This window comes from Leptopilina heterotoma, unplaced genomic scaffold (assembly GCF_015476425.1).
Source record: "Leptopilina heterotoma isolate Lh14 unplaced genomic scaffold, ASM1547642v1 Lhet_294, whole genome shotgun sequence".
NCBI lineage: Eukaryota > Metazoa > Arthropoda > Insecta > Hymenoptera > Figitidae > Leptopilina > Leptopilina heterotoma.
In genome coordinates this window covers 687,048-704,404 of record NW_025110999.1, presented here as the reverse complement: position 1 = coordinate 704,404, position 17,357 = coordinate 687,048, and the positions used below count along the sequence as shown (strand labels likewise).

At 23.9% G+C, this 17,357-nt stretch overlaps 1 protein-coding gene and 1 long non-coding RNA gene across 2 annotated transcripts in view; one reads left to right on the top strand and one right to left on the bottom strand.

Annotated features, from left to right (window-relative positions):
- Positions 1–6,243, bottom strand: part of LOC122504388 (protein-L-histidine N-pros-methyltransferase) — a 51,799-nt gene extending 45,556 nt beyond the window's left edge. Inside the window, exon 1 of the mRNA XM_043615483.1 lies at positions 5,924–6,243. Within this exon, the coding sequence (XP_043471418.1) occupies positions 5,924–6,013 (90 nt within the window). The 5' untranslated portion in view covers positions 6,014–6,243. The remainder of the gene's footprint in view (positions 1–5,923) is intronic.
- Positions 6,244–6,592: 349 nt separating this feature from the next.
- The window catches only part of LOC122504383, a 144,355-nt gene continuing 133,590 nt past the window's right edge, over positions 6,593–17,357 (top strand). The window contains exons 1-5 of the long non-coding RNA XR_006301826.1: positions 6,593–6,938; positions 7,043–7,338; positions 7,668–7,760; positions 8,583–8,695; positions 11,571–11,736. This is a non-coding gene — a long non-coding RNA (uncharacterized LOC122504383). The remainder of the gene's footprint in view (positions 6,939–7,042; positions 7,339–7,667; positions 7,761–8,582; positions 8,696–11,570; positions 11,737–17,357) is intronic.

Genomic DNA, 17,357 nt, shown 5'->3' with positions numbered 1-17,357 from the left:
TTGTTGCGCGTAACTTCTTAATAATGTCATATTCTTAATAGAAATAACCGAAATAACTAAATGTAAGCTATCTTTGAATGAAAAACAATGAAATTTGTCTAATAAAAGAATAACAATGGAAAAAAGTATAGAAAACAATGTTACCTGTTTACAAACATTGGACGTCAGGTTTTAAACCAATAATTCACACTACGTACTCAAAATATTCACTTTTAAACAACAGAAGATACATTTAGCCTCCATGAATAGTTATTTCTGGTATATTTATACTATTTACGACAATAATTACCATAATTACTGATATTTTTTTCCTTAAAAAGTAAAAAAACGCGGTCACTTTGGCCAACTTTTGGCGGTATACTGCAGTGCAGTGAAGTTGGCCGCCAGTCGCAAGTTCGATATATCGAATCGAAAATTTTTGAAAACGAGATATTTTCAATTTAAATTCAAGTTAATAATATTAATAATTATTATAATAATAAAAATAATTTTAATAATAATAATAATAATAATAATAATAATAATAATAATAATAATAATAGTAATAATAATAATGATAATAATAGTAGTATTAATAGTATTAATTAATTATAAATTGAATTAATTTTTTTTTAAAACAACAATTAAAATTAATTAAATTAATTTAAAAAATCTTATAAGAAATTTTAAAAAATTAACTAGAAAAATTAATTTATAAACTAATTCAAAAATTATTTAAAAAATTAAATGAAAAAAATTATTTAAAAAAATCCAATCAGAAATTTAAAAAATTAACTAAAAGATTAATTTAGAAACTAAATACAAAACTATTTAAAAAATTAATTCAAAATAACAGTTTAAAAAACTAATTTAAAAAATTAATTTTAAAAACTAATTTAAAAAATTAATTTAAACAAGTAATTTAAAAAATTAATTTAAACAAGTAATTTTAAAAATTAATTTAAACAAATAATTTAAATAATTAATTTAAACAAATAATGTAAAAAATTAATTTAAAAACTTAATTTAAACAACTAACATAAAAAAGACTATTAAAATAAATTATGTAACAATTTTTTTAATTATCAGGTAAAAAATTGTTATACTTTCAATTAGAAAATTAATAAATTCAATTGAAGATTGTAAAATTGTAATTCTAAAATCCTACAGAAATCCGCATTTAAAATTCCATACCTTTTCCATGATTTCCAGGTCAAATTTTTACGAAATTCCAGTGGAATTTTAAATCTAATTTCATTAATTTTGGGCTCTTTAAAAACACTTTACTTATTTAATAGTCTCCACCCATTGGTAAAAATTCTAAAATTATCAAAATTTATCAAAAATTCAACAGTTTTTCTTCTCTATGATAGTATTTACCTTCATTATTTTTGGGCTCTTCAAAAACACTTAACTTAATTAATAGTTACCACCCTTTGGTAAAAAATCTAAAATTATCAAAAATTTGAAAAACCGAATTTCTTAAAATTCAACATTTTTTCCTCTCTTTTATGGGATTTAGCTTCATTATTTTTGTGCTATTGGAAAATACTTTACTTATTTAATTGTCTCGACTCTTTGGAAAAAATTTAAAATTATCGAAAATTATCAAAAATTCAAAAAACCGAATTTCTTAAAATTCAACTTTTTTTCCTCTCTTTTATGGGATTTAGCTTCATTATTTTTGTGCTCTTAGAAAATACTTTACTTATTTAATTGTCTCGACTCTTTGGAAAAAATTTAAAATTATCGAAAATTATCAAAAATTCAAAAAACCGAATTTCTTAAAATTCAACATTTTTTCCTCTCTTTTATGGGATTTAGCTTCATTATTTTTGTGCTCTTGGAAAATACTTTACTTATTTAATAGTCTCGACTCTTTGGTAAAAAATCTAAAATTATCGAAAATTATCAAAAATCCGAATTTCTTAAAATTGACCATTTTTTCCTCTATTTTATGGGATTTAGCTTCATTATTTTTGTGCTATTGGAAAATACTTTACTTATTTAATTGTCTCGACCCTTTGGTAAAAAATTTAAAATTATCGAAAATTATCAAAAATTCAAAAAACCGAATTTCTTAAAATTGAACATTTTTCCTCTCTTTTATGGGATTTAGCTTCATTATGTTTGTGCTCCTGGAAAATACTTTACTTATTTAATTGTCTCGACTCTTTGGTAAAAAATTTAAAATTATCGAAAATTATCAAAAATTCAAAAAACCGAATTTCTTAAAATTCAACTTTTTTTCCTCTCTTTTATGGGATTTAGCTTCATTATTTTTGTGCTCTTGGAAAATACTTTACTTATTTAATTGTCTCGACTCTTTGGTAAAAAATTTAAAATTATCGAAAATTATCAAAAATTCAAAAAACCGAATTTCTTAAAATTCAACATTTTTTCCTCTCTTTTATGGGATTTAGCTTCATTATTTTTGTGCTCTTGGAAAATACTTTACTTATTTTATAGTCTCGACCCTTTGGTAAAAAAACTAAAATTATCGAAAATTATCAAAAATTCAAAAATCCGAATTTCTTAAAATTGAACATTTTTTTCTCTCTTTTATAGGATTTAGCATCATTATTTTTGTGCTCTTGGAAAATACTTTACTTATTTAATAGTCTCGACTCTTTGGCAAAAAATCTAAAATTATCGAAAATTACCAAAAATTCAAAAATCCGAATTTAGCTTTATTATTATTTGAATTTCTATTCAAGAGAAAAAATAGAAAACAGGAAAAATTTAGAAACTTTTAAAAATTCCAGGCCTTTTTCTGGATTTTCCTGATTTCCAGAACCCTTTTCAAAATTCCATACCACTTCCATGATTTCCAGATTCTGTAGGAACCCTGTAAAAATATGTACCATGTGAAAGTACAAAACACTCGAAAGTGTACAAAAATTCCAAAAAATAAAACTAATAATAATCGAATTAAAATTTAAAATATAATTTAATATTTTAACTACTTTATAATTAGAAAAAAAAACCAATTCCCTAATGTACTATTGATCATTCTTTATCAAATAAATTTCAAGTAATAAAATTCCCATTTTTAATCTAAAAATTGAAATCATTTTCTAAATTTACTTTTCTTAATTTAAAAACTACGAGAGGACAAACCCCAATCCATCAATTTTATTTGCATTTTTAGGAAGTGTATATATATATAGCAAGTCGTCAAAGAAATTGAAACCCTGAGAGAAAGAGAAAGAGAGATTTTCTGACATACGATAAGATTCTAATTAGGAAGTTTCGAAAGTCCTTGGAAGATATTCATGCATGGGGATTGCGATTTCAAAGAAATGGAGGGACATCAGAAGGCGGGAAAGCCTGAATAAAAAAGAGAGGCTCGAATTTTCTTACTCCCTTCTTTTTTCTTTTACTATTTTCTCTCCCTCACTCTCACTGTCTCACAAATTTTTCTCTCCTTTTCCCATCGGAGCCTCATCCATCAGTCACTTAATATTTCAAAGCACTCGTCTTCTCTCGCTCTTTTATCAGACCAAGTATATACTAAAGTCGCCCTTTTTAAAACCTTAAAACATCGTGTGCGCACGGTGACACTCACCGTGTTCAGAGCGCAAAGTTCTCAGGCGTTGCTTAGGGATATTAGGAGGGTGTCGAAAGGCGCTTTGAATCGCGAACCTTATCGGAAATTTAGAATCCTGTTTGGGATTTGAATTCTTTTTTTCCTCCATTCTTTCTCTATAGAAATTCTATTTGCTTCGAATGACAATTAAATTATTAATTTCATAATAAATGTTATTAATAGTTTTCAGTAAAATATAAATTAATAAATAAATTTGTAAGTTTAAAGTTAAATACTATTCTACACCCAGAGAAATGGTATATTTGTCTCAGAACCAACTAGACTTTTTATTTGTTTGAAATAAATTTTATTTGGTTTAAATAAAATTTTATTTATCTCAAATATATGTTTTATTTGTGTCGAATAAAATTTTTATTTAAAAGAAATAAAAAGTCTAGTTGGTTCTGAGACAAATATACGTTTATTTAACTCAAATAAAATATATTTGGTTTAAATAATATTTTTCTCTGGGTGTATCCACAAGCTTTGAACGTTCGAATGAAAGAAATATTTCTTATATTGAAAATATTTAAGTTTTAATTTATTTTGCCTTGTTCTTCTTTAATTTATTAATTTTTGTTAATAATGGATTATTTCCTTTCTCTTGGTATATTTTTCATAATTTTATTTATTCTTTTTATGTTGTTTTACTTTCTATTTAATGTTAAAAATTGTTGATCAAAATTAAATGAAGTAAATATTTTTATTTATTTTCATTTATTTTTATTTACTCTTCAAGATAATTTCCAATTTTATTGATTCGATTATTTTTATCTATTTTCATTTATCGTATTTATTTTTATTTGGCAACATTTTTATTTTTATCAATATAATATTTCGTGTAATTTCAGTTTCTAACTCCAAACTCTACACGTTTTCAACGATTGGTATGGTTACTTTTTGTTTTTTCGATTTTTCGTGCTAAATATTTTATTTGGTGAGATATTCTTGTCACTTTTTGTTTTTATATTTATTTTTACTTTTATTTTTATACTACGTCATTTATTTTCTATCTTCATTTGAACGTTCAGAACTTTAGGATAATCTATATTCTTTAAAATCCTTTTTTTCTTTTCCTAAAAAAAAATTAAGAATAAATTTAAAAATGGTAAAAGTAAATTAAATGTCGAGATTTTTAATTCTCGGGCACATTTTAAATGATATAAACTTGATAATGAAAAATACGAATGTAAAAGTTACCTTGAATAATAAAAAGGCTATTCAAATAAGTAATGTATATCACACTCGCACAGCAATTACAAATAGAGTGGATGAACCGTGAAATGGATCGTGCAGATCGAAAGGAACGAGAGGCCCGCAGCATCTTCAGAGATGTTTCAGGAATATCGAGGACGTAATTATCCATAATTACCGAGCACAGACTTGACTCTTGAGAAGCGAGAGGAGGGAGGGAAGGTAGTCAGTGGTTGGCCTTGTGTGGTAATTGTACTAATTATTACCAGCCTACTCTTTCCTTCTCTTCACCCTTCGTTACACCGCTTGCACCCTGTCGAGGGCATGGTTATATAGAATTCTTTAAACTCTTCCTTTAATTTTTAAGTCTGTCTCCTTATTTATAACTTTCTCTCTCTCTCTCTCTCTCTCTCTAATTACTTTTCTGACGAATGTATACTCGATTCCAAAATAAAAAATGCAAACAAAATCTCACTCAAGAAACATAAAATTCCAAATCTTCGTAATTTCAATAATTTTAATTAAACATTCATTTTTCAAAATCTCTAAATACTCCTTTGCAAAAAAAAACATAATTCTCCTTGACTTAAGATTCTCAATTTACCTGCAATTTATAGAAAATAATTACCACTCGATTTTTACATATTTTCTAAATTTTTAAAAATAGAATATAAAGTAAATTATTTCAAACCTCGTTTGTAAATTAATTGAATTTTTCGTTCCTTAGATTTTAAGAAAAAATTCAATTGACAATGCACAAAAATATCGAAATTCGATATAAAAAATACATACAAAATATGAACAAATTTAGTTTATTTAGAAAAATTATACTTAATTATTCAATAAAAGAAAGAAAATAAATAAACAAACTACCATTTAGAAATTGGCGCCAAAATAACATGCAAGGTAATTTGTAAACAAACCAAACGCACCTTGAAAAAAGCTAATAATACTAAAAAAATTTAGATTAAAATATAAGAAATAGAATAAAACCATCCAATTTACTCAGTATTTTTGGTATTTTCATTAAAAGAAATAATCCTGTTGGCAAGATGATGATTGATGATGGTTCACACCATATGATCCTGCGCAACCCATACTCGTACATTTTGAGGTTAAATTGAAAATAATTTTTCGAAAAAGGAAAAAAAAAATTCTTACCCTGGTATTGTCGTATGCTTCCAAACGATTATCAGCATTTCTTTTTTCATAAAGGGCTCTTGCAAGTGTCCCATGAGGTCTGTAACTCATTACTTGTGGCACTTTGTCAACAGGGCAAATCTCCTCCCTGCAACAAGTACACTCTCTTTTAACGATTGACGCCAGTGTGAACCGTGAGAAGGTCACAACTTTGTATTAAAGATAAGCATATTGTCGTGCGCGAATCATTGGATTTTACTTTATCATTGAAAAAAAATGTCACGTCAATGAATGAGAACAACACAAAAACACACTTGTCTAAATTGTAGCCATGCTGGACAGTCAATGAGACATCTAGCGGTGAAATTTGTTATTACTTAGTTCGAGTTATTCCACTAACGATAAAGAAGATTTCTATTCCATTCTCTACTATATTGATTCAAAAGTTTAAATATAAACTGAAATTTTCTTAAAAATTTACTTATTCATTCAAAAGTGAATTGGATATACTCGATATAATTGATTATTCTATTCTGGTGTCATTTTACATCAATTTTGCAGTTTTACTTTTTTTTTATTTTTCAAACGTTATATTCTAGAAATTTAATTTTTTCAAAAAATCGATTTTGTATCTCGAATTGCAACTTGCAGCTAACTTCAGATATTAACAAGCCGTCTTGTAACTTTTAAGAAAATGTTGTTTATTAATAATAGAAAAGTTTTTGTACACTATAAATAAGAATTACGAGACACAAAATATATTAATCAGTTTAAATAATTGAGATTTTGAATATAAAAAATATGTTAATGAAAAAACTGTAGAGGGTTTGATTTACGTTGTTGTCAAATTCTTCCCCATGTTCTCCCACAAAGATGGACGAAGTAAACAATAACAATGTCAGTTATAAATAATTGCAATTTGTGTATGGCATAAGTATAATAATAAATTTTCTAGAGAAATGAATACATTAAAAGAAGGATTTTATGTACATAATGATGTGGATTGTTGCGGAAAAATGCAAAAAGTTGCAAATAGGTAACATTTTTTATGTTTACTTTTCTATTAGACTAATTTTCATTTTTGTCCTTTTTCTTGTAGAGAATGATTATTTTCAGCTAATTCTAGTATTGATTTAACAGGTATATTAGCTTTTTATGGATTACTAAAAAGATTTTCATCAAATTCTCATCCGCAATGTATTTTCCGAATTTTCCATATATTAACATAACCATAAAATGCACAGTGCAGTTTGATGGCAAAATAATAAAAATTAATTACGTTAATTACCAAAGGACATGGGGACACTACTTGATAAAGAAAGATCTTTGGCACATTTTTTGTCATAATAGGATGAATTTAATACATTTTTGAAAGAGAAATTTAAATCCAAAAGACGATTTACTACAATATTTCCACGTACTCACTGGAAATTAAGGTAATTATATTTAGTAATTTTAATTTAAAAAAATAATTTAGTAATTTTAAGGCTTTGCACTCATCTACTAAAACCTACTATTTACTCCTTTTTTACGATTAGCTACTAATAAAATTCTTTGAAACAATTTAAAATTTCAAAAAATTTTTGAAAATCTTTTGCAAGAACTTTTTAAAACTAATAAAATTTTTCACAGGAAATCAATTGCAAATACAATTTTAATAACTTTAATAACTTTCTCGAAAAAATCAACTTTTAAAAAATTTTAATAAAGTTTTTAAATTAGTCGAATAACGTAAAATATAATTAATAATTTTTTTCTCTTTCAGAAAAAAGAAACGATCGAATATATTCAGCGTCTAAATGTGGGATTTTTTTTAATTGTCGCAGAATTCCTAACAGCAAAAGGCAATTTTATTTTGGTGAGCGATTAATATATTTAATTAATGATTATTTTTAAAACCTTTCAGAATTTTTGAATTGAAATATATGGTATCGATGTCAATAACCTCTCGGGTTCTTAATTTCATTGACTATCTACTTTCTTTAAATGCAAATAAAATTGATGGATTAGGGTTTATTTCCTTGTAATTTATAAATTCAGAAAAGTAAATTTAGAAATTGGTTTCTGTTTTTATATATTAAAGATGAAAGTTTCATTATTATACTCGAAACTTATTTGATAAAAAAAGGATCGATAATACATTAACATATTGAATTTTACTTTATTACATATGTGTAGAAAATATTTTAATCTAGAGATTTTCTTTTAATTTGTTTTGAATTTTTATTAAAAACTGTAGAATTGTTAAATTTAAAGAAAATTTATTACTTTTTTTAAAAATGAAATTGAAGACATTTAAGTATTTATGTTTATAAAAATATTTAATAATTTGATATATTTTTTAATTTTACAATCAATATTACGTTAAAAATTTAATATTTATTGCGTAAACAATAGATATAATAATAATTATTTATACATGTAATAAAAATTATTACCTACTAGATATAATAATAATTTGTTAATACTGTAATAATATTATTGTAATTTAAAACAAAATGGCATAATACAAATTTAGTTTCTAAATGCAAAATAATTATTTACTATAATATTTACTACAAAAATATGTAAATTAAAAATAATATTGAGTAAATTTCCTATTTTTCTGTATTTATTATTACAAATTAGAAAAAATGACTAATTATTCCAAAATCGATAAGTAATATCAATTTTTTTTCAGATTGGAAGAAAAGGTGTGACGCCAATTTTCGGAATATTATTTTATTGAATCCAAATGTGATATTTGTGTGATCAGTCGCAGAATTTATGATAACAACTGTTAATTTAATTTAGGTAAGCTTTTTATATTATTATTTAATGATTACTTTTGAGACCTTTGAAAAAACTTTGGAATTGAAATATTGTTCCGGTGTCAATAACCTCTCAGGATTTTATTTTCATTGACTAATGCATAGTATTGTTTATGAAAATGCAAATAATTTTGATGGATGGAGTTTTATTTCCTTGTAATTTGTAAATTAGGAAAAGTAAATTTAGAAATTGACTTCAGCATTTTCTATAATAAAAATAAAAGTTTCGTGAAAAAGATAGATAATTAGCATACTGGTTTCTTGTTTTTAATTGGCAAAAAGAATTGTATTAAATTTTCAAATTTTTATTTTATTTTGTTTTAACAATTTATACAGTTGGTAATAATTAAATTTGAAAATGATCAGTTAGATATATCGAATTGCAGCCAACTTCACATTATACCGCCAAAAGTTGGCGGAGGTGATCTCGTCTCCTGCTTGTAAAAGTATAATTGATTATTGTCGAAGATAGTTTAGTTTAATCAAAGATAACAGTAAAGATAAAATTCATTTTCTTGGTTTAAAAGTGCATATTACATTTTGGCATTGAGTGAATTGTTATTTCTTTCAACAATACGAAATTTGTCTTATTAATAATGACGTGATTGTCGCGAACAGGTAAATTTTTTTTTATTATTTCACATCCTTTTGATAAATCTTTGTGGTTTTTATTTACGAAAATAAAATTGTATTTTGCTACATAATTGATTATGGTATAATTATTCGGGTAATGAATATTTATAGGTTAATATTCTCAAAATAATTTTTAATATTTTTTCCATTTAATCAATAAATCGATTTCATATATCGATCTTGCGACTTGCAGCCAACTTCACATTGTACTGACAAAGTTTGCCGAAGTGAACTTGTCTCGCGAGTGTTTATGTAAAAGTAACTACGTTAATTATTGTCAAAAATAGTTTAATTTTACAAAAAAAAAACAATTCGTAAAGAGAAAAATCATTTTCATTGTTTAAAACTGTATATTACGTTTTTGAATTGAGTGAAGTGTTATTTCGTTCAACAATACGAAATACGGCTTTTGATGACGCGAAATTGTCGCACACAGGTAAAATTTTTCCGTTTTCATTTTTCAATTGTTTTACTTTTCTTTAATAAATTATTTGGGTTTTCTCTAATAAAGTGAAATAGTATTTATACTGCAATTAATTATGACATAATTATTTAGTAAATGAACATTTATAGGTTAATTTTTTTGTAAATAAAATTTTTTTGTGCAAACATAACCATCAAATGCACACAAGTATATTAATATTAATATTAAAAAGAACATTTCTCTAACAAGGGACATGTTTTGTATAGAAATTTTAATTGTTACTTTAATATAAAGTTTATTTTAACAATTACATTTAATTTTTTCCATTTAATCAATAAATCGATTTCATACATCGATTTTGCGACTTGCAACCAACTTCAAATTGTACTGATAAAGTTGGTCGAAGTGAACTTGTCTCGCGAGCGTTTATGTAAAAGTAACATTAATTATTGTCAAAAATAGTTTAATTTTTCCCAAAAATAACATTTCGTAGAGATAAAATACATTTTCTTTGATTAAATGTGCATATTTCGTATTTGTATTAAGTAAAGTGTTATTCCTTTCAACAATACGAAATACGGCTTCTGGAACGCGATTGTCGCACACAGGTAAATTTTTTATTTTTTTTGTTAAATCATTTAGTTTTTCACTAAAATAATGAATTGATACTTATGCTACAATTGATTACGGCATTATTTTTTGGTAACTGAACATTTATAGGTTAAGTTTTTTGAAAATAAAATTTTTTCATCAAACATAACCTTAAAATGTATACATGCAGTCTGCGAATATTATAATGATTATAATAATTTATTTCGACAATATGTGTTAAAATATGTTAATTATATGATATAACATTCAGTAAATTCTCTTTTTTATCGAATTCATTGATATGAATTAGAAAATTTGACAGAATAGTTCATATTGTCTTGTATAAAAAATCAGTTTTTTTTTCTATTTTTGCACACATTTTTTTTCTTCATTAATAGTTGTTTATTTGATATTTTAATTAATAATTAATATTTTAAAAATGTTTCTTTTACTGAAACGAATGATTTTAAAAATAATTTTGAATTAATTTTGAAATTAATATTTTGATTTGAAAATTATTGAATTTATTGGAATTTGAAGAAAAAAAATCGATGTATGAAAAATCGATTCGATGTATCGATTGTGCGACTTAAAGCCAACTTCACATTACACCGACAAAATGTTGAAAGTTAATTCGTCCAACGGTTTTTCACGTACAAATATCAAATATTGTCAACAACAGTTTAGATTCCCCCCAAAAAATGACAATTCATAAAGAAAATACATTTACCTTGTTTAAAAGTGCATATTGCGTTACGGATTTGAGTGTAAATTTGTCGTTTCGACAATACGAAATACATTGTCTAATGACGTGATTGTCGCACACAGGTAAAATTTTTTCGCGTTTTGTTTTTCAATTGTTTTACTTTACTTTGATAAATAACTTGATTTTTCATTAAAAAACAATGAAGTAAATAATGCTACAATTGATTATGGCATTATTATTTGGTAACTAAACATTTATAGGTTAATTTTTTTGGAAATAAAGGAAATAAAATTGTTTGTGCAAACATAACCATAAAATGCAAAAATGCAGTTAGCAATTACTATAATAATTTGTTGCTACAATAAATATATGCTAAAATATGTTGTTAATTATATCAAATTATTCAATAGTTTCTCTATTTCACTATTTTCATTGGCAAAAACAGAATAAATGACTAAATTAGTCGGAAATCGATAACTAAAATCAATATTGTTTTGTTTTCAGAAAAGAATTATTAGTCAAGGACAAGAAAAAAAGGATTGTGATAAATTGTTCTATTTCATCTAAACGAATATACCAGAAAAGGATTATTATTCAAGGACAATAAATAAACGGATTTTGATAAATGTGCCGTAATTATGTAAGTGGCGGAACTTCTTATTAAGTTTCGGTGAGTTTTTTATATTATTATTTAATATTTTATCGTATTTCGTTTTTTCCGTTTTATTATTTTTTGGCCCTTTATATGAATTTTATACGCTTCTAATGTGTAGTTTTTAAACAAAAACTACAAAAACACATTTAAGCAATACTTTATCTTATCATATATTTATTATCAATTCTTTTTAATTGATAATTAAATATTTAAACTAAAATAGTTTTGTTTATTGACAACAGTAATCGGACTTAATTAAAAATTTTATTTTTTTATTTTCTGCCATATATAATCATATGCGATTATTCTGACAAATTTTTAATATATATACAAACTTTTTAGAAATCTTTATTAAAAGAAAGAATAATGAAAATTAATTAATTTTAATGTTTCTTAAAATATTACTTAATAATTCAAAGTTAGAAAATAATTGTTTTAGTACTTTTTATTAATAAAAAAAGAATCGGTTTTAGAATTATTGAAAACAATATTTGCATTCCAATTAAATGAAATTATTTATATCAATTAATATAATTTTAATAATAATAAATGTATAATAATTTATATTTTAATACTAATCATTATTATATTTTTGTTATTATTGTATTTATATTAATTAATTTTGTTAAATGACAATATTTTCGCTTTTAAAAATTTCTGATACCTGAATATTTTAATTATGTTTTTTGAAATTTAATTATACATATAAAAATTAGTCATCATCGCGCAATGAAATACAAATATACAAATATTATAATAAATACATCTATAAAATCCTAATTATTTTTTAATAATATAAAGAAAAAGTTTCTGAGAGTAATTTTATTTACATATTTACGTAGAAAATGTTTCTTGTATAGTGATTTTACAAGTTTTTAAACTGATATTTATATTTTCAAGTAAAAGTTGCTCGTATTAAATTTTATTTTAAAAGAAGATGTTTAGCAATGTCTCACAATCTAGACTTCAAACATGTCTTGGACATAATCTCAGCAGGGAGTCGTATGATTTTGTCTTCAAACGTAAAGTATATTTTCTTGTCCTTACTCAAATACCAAACATAGACATTGATCTTTTACAAATTAAATCAACAAAATTTTTGCAATAATAAATCCTTAATACGTTTTTCTTGCAAATTTAATTGCATCTCTTGGAAACTTTTTCTTTAATTTCAATAATGTTTAATGAAAAAAAAGAATAAAAGCAAATAATAAAGAATAAAAAAAATAAAATTCTAAAAGTTGAAAAAATTCCTTAAAACTTCAGTATATTAATAAACCTAAAAAATATAGTAAAATAATTTTCATTATAAATATAATAATAGTAAATTATATTTTATAATTAAATTTAAATTAATTTAAATATAATTTTTCAATAGTATTAATCTAACCTTAAAATTAAAATTTTTGAAATATTACCTGCATTTTCTTGATTTGTGAGAATAAAAGTAAGATATGATGAGTGGCGGGAAAATAAATAAATAAATAAAATTTCGCGAGTTAAAAAACATTTGTTTTCTAAAATGTGGTAAATTGAGGTTTGAAATTTTTTTTTTAATACAGTTTATACATGTATCTAATCTTGAGTCGTTTCACAAATATCGCACTGTAGATACAACGTGTTAAAAACAGTGTTAGGCATATGTAGGCAGAGTAGGGCAAAACGATACTGTAAACAGAAGTAGAATACAAACAAGGTTACAATGCTTTACGCATTTTACAGAATAGAATAGATTATTCTTTTTTGAGTCTAAATTTGAAATTAAATATACTCACTGCATCTGAATTAATTATTTTTCAATTTTTAATTAATTCAAATTCAGAGAAAATATTTAGATAAAACATTTTATAATTTATTCATGTTTTAAATTTACAAATATTTAATATTAGAAAAGAAAGAATACACTGAAAAAAATAGTTTATTTAATTCAAACATATTGATAAAATAAAACCCGCTCTTTCGGATATCAGACCTTTTTGAAAAAAATGTTAAGTATTAAAGTATCTTAAAATACTTTAAGTATTTTTGATTTAAAAATATCAATTGTTCGAATATTTAACTGAATTCAAAAGTATATTCTATTTTTGTTTAATCAAAAAAATGTAGTTCAAATTTCTACCTTAGATTGAAATTTAAAATTTGAATTTGAAAATAAAAATTTTTTTTTAATTAAACTTATATATCTTTGATGGACAGTCAAAAATATTTGAGTCTAATTTAAACAAAACATGTTTGATTTAAATAAATTATTTTCTCAGTGTAATAGATGAATCTAAAATAATTAAATATTAATTATTTATCAATTTAGTTTCATCATAAAAAAAAAAATAGAAAAAAATGAAATATTTTTCGAACCGTTCACAACTTGAAAATAATAATGATTAATGAATGAATTGAATGTAATCAATATATGTGTTTTAAAATATTTTCAATTGGAATTAGAGAAATCGACACTTACACTATAAAATGGTCTTAAAAAATTTTGATTTCATAATTATAATAACTAGTATTTAGCAACCATATGAATAGGTATAGAAATATATTAAAATGCCATTCCTTTTGAATTTTTACCGCAGGCGTGATCGCTTATTTTGAAACTTACGCAACAGTTGAGGCATTTGTGGGAGGGTCTCGCTAAGTAATTAACAGCTTCAAATGTGTGAAATTAGTTTCGCGTCGTATCAACGTTCCATTCGTTAGAAAAATAATTTTTTACCATAGAAAAGATTCGTACAAAGGAAGGAAAAAAAATTTACCACTGCAGGGTTGCCACGCTTTTGCTCATTCCAAATTCCCTGACTTTTCCAGGTTAAAAAACGGAATTTTTCCAGGTTTTTAAAACTACATTTGTTGACAACAAAATTTTAATTTTGCTTTTCCCTGAGTTTCCCTTGAACTCCAGATAAAATTCTTACTTCTCCTTGACTTAAAAAATATTCACATTCAGTTTAAAAATTATTACCTACTCAGAAAAATGTTCTTTTGCTTCTTTTTTTAATAAATATTTTATCATTATTAGTTTTCCATACGAATTCAGATTTTCAAAAATTTCAAATTCAAACTTTTTTGAAATTAAACATTATGCTTTTGAATTAGTAAATTTTACTATTAAATTAGTAGAAACGACTATTTATTGGTAAAATCTGCTAATTCAAAAGCATAAAGTCAGTCACTTATTCAAATTTAGAAAGTTTAATATTCAATTATTATCCAAAATTTTAACTAAAATGCATATTTAAATCAATTTTTATTAGAAAATTCTACGAGAATTCAATTATTAAAATACAAAAATAAATAATTTATTGAATAATTGAATGTGTCTTAAAATTGAACTCTCATAAAGAATTTTATCAACATATTTTTAAATAATTAAAATTATTTTGACGAATTTTAAGAAAATTTTTAAGAATAGTTTCATTTTTGGAGAAATTAGATTAAAATTGTATTAAAAATAATTGAATCTCTGTTAAAAAATTTGATTGAATTTGAGAAAAGTTTTTGAAAATAATTGAAATTTTGCCAAGAATTTTATTAAATTTTTTGATTACAATTGAGCTTTTGCGAAAATTATGTTATTTATGAAAATAATTGAATTCTTGACATGAATTTTATTACAGCTTTTGAAAATAATTGAATTCTTGGAATAATTTTATTAAAATTTTTGAGAAGAATTGATTTATTTCGAAGAATTTTATTACGAACTTTTTAAAAAAATTAAAATATTTCAACAAATTTGATTAAAATTGTGATGACAATAATTTAAATCGTATAAAGAATTTTATCAAAGTTTTTGAAAATAATTGAATTCTCTCGAAGAATTTTATTACATTTTTTTTTAAATATTTGAATCTTGTTGAGAAAGTTTATTACAATTGTATTGAAAATAATTGAATTCTTTGAAAAGAATTTTATCAACAAATTTTTAAATAATTCAAATTCTTTTGACGAATTTTAAGAAAATATTTAAGAATAATTTTATTTTTAAAAAAGTAATTAATTGAATTTCTCTAAAAAATTTGATAGAATTGAGAAAAGTTTTTGAAAATAATTTAAATTTTGACAAGAATTTTATTAAAATTTTTGAAAATAATTGAATTTTAAAGAAGAATTTTATTATTTATAAAGATAATTGAAATTTCGACGAGAATTTATTTAAACTTTTGACCATATTTGAATTTCTTTGATGAATTTTAATAAAATTATTAAGAATAATTACAATTTTCGAGAAATTTCATTAAAATTGTATTAAAAATAATTGAATTTCTACGATGAGTTTTTATTATTTATGAGAGTAATTGAAAAACTATATAGAATTTTATTATTTATGAAAATCATTGAATTCCTGGTAAAAAATGTTATTTTTCATGAAAATAATTTAGTTATTGCTAAGAAATTTATAAAAAATTGGTAAATAGTAGAATTCTTGTGAAATTTTTATTATTTAATTCATTCATTCAAAATTGAAATTTTCTAAAATTTCAAACTAAAACATTTGGAAGTTTATATCTATTTATGAAAATTGTAAACGCAACTCTTTTAAAATTCAATTAATTTTTAAATATTTAAGTAAAATTAGATTTCAAGAATAAGGACAATAACTTTAGAAAACAATAATTTTCCAGGATTCTGATCAAAATTCCCTGAATTTTTCATGTTTTTTCAATGTTTTAAAAAATTCCCTGACATTTCCAGGTTTCCTGGTTGCGTGGCAACCCTGCACTGGAATAGTTGTTATCACTGAAAAAAAATATTTTTATCCATTCGAGTAATAATTTTGGAAAATTGGGAGATGAAAATTTTATTACACACGCAGTTTTTTGAATTTGGAATAGTGAGAGATTATTTGAGTTAAATTGTTATAATTTTTGACATGAGTCGGAAACATTTTTTGCTGATTAAATGAAAGTTGAAATGACATAAATATAACTGAAAAAAAGTATGCTATAAAATCCATACACAGCGTTAAAGATTCATCACAACCATCCGGAAAATGCAAAACGATCTTTTCGTCCTTTTCACGACGGGCTATAAATTTTTCAAGTGTAATATCCTTACGCCTAAAAGCGAGGCGCCGTTTTCGGTGTCTGCCTCTCACTCGCCATCTTGTATATACTGATAATTCATTAATTTATGATAAGCTTCCAGCGTCCCACGAGCGCCGACACCCTCATACTATAAATCATTTTCGTTGCTGACGTTAATTGCGCGCCACCCCTCGTTACCAGGAGAAATGAGATTTTTTAATTGACGAATTTTTCAACGGCCCTGACACCCAAGACACACCATTCCACCCCCCCATACACACAGCCCTCCCACAATCTTTTACTTCTGGAAATCCTTGACAACTTTGATATGTATGCCTTTGAATATATCTCATCTCTTTCTAAAATATCTTTTTTTAACTTTATTTCTCTTTAGTTTGAAAATTGTTGTAAAGAACGGAAAAAAATTTAAATAGATTTTAAAGAGGAGGAAAAAAATCATTTAGAACGAGAAGGGTTCGATAAATAACAGTTTGATTTTTTTGGTCCACCTTGAAAAAAAAGTACTTTGGCACTTGAAGTGAGGTCCGTATGTGTGTGTGTGTACCAGCAACCGCTTATTACAAGCTGGTCCATTGTAGATTTACGGGGGAA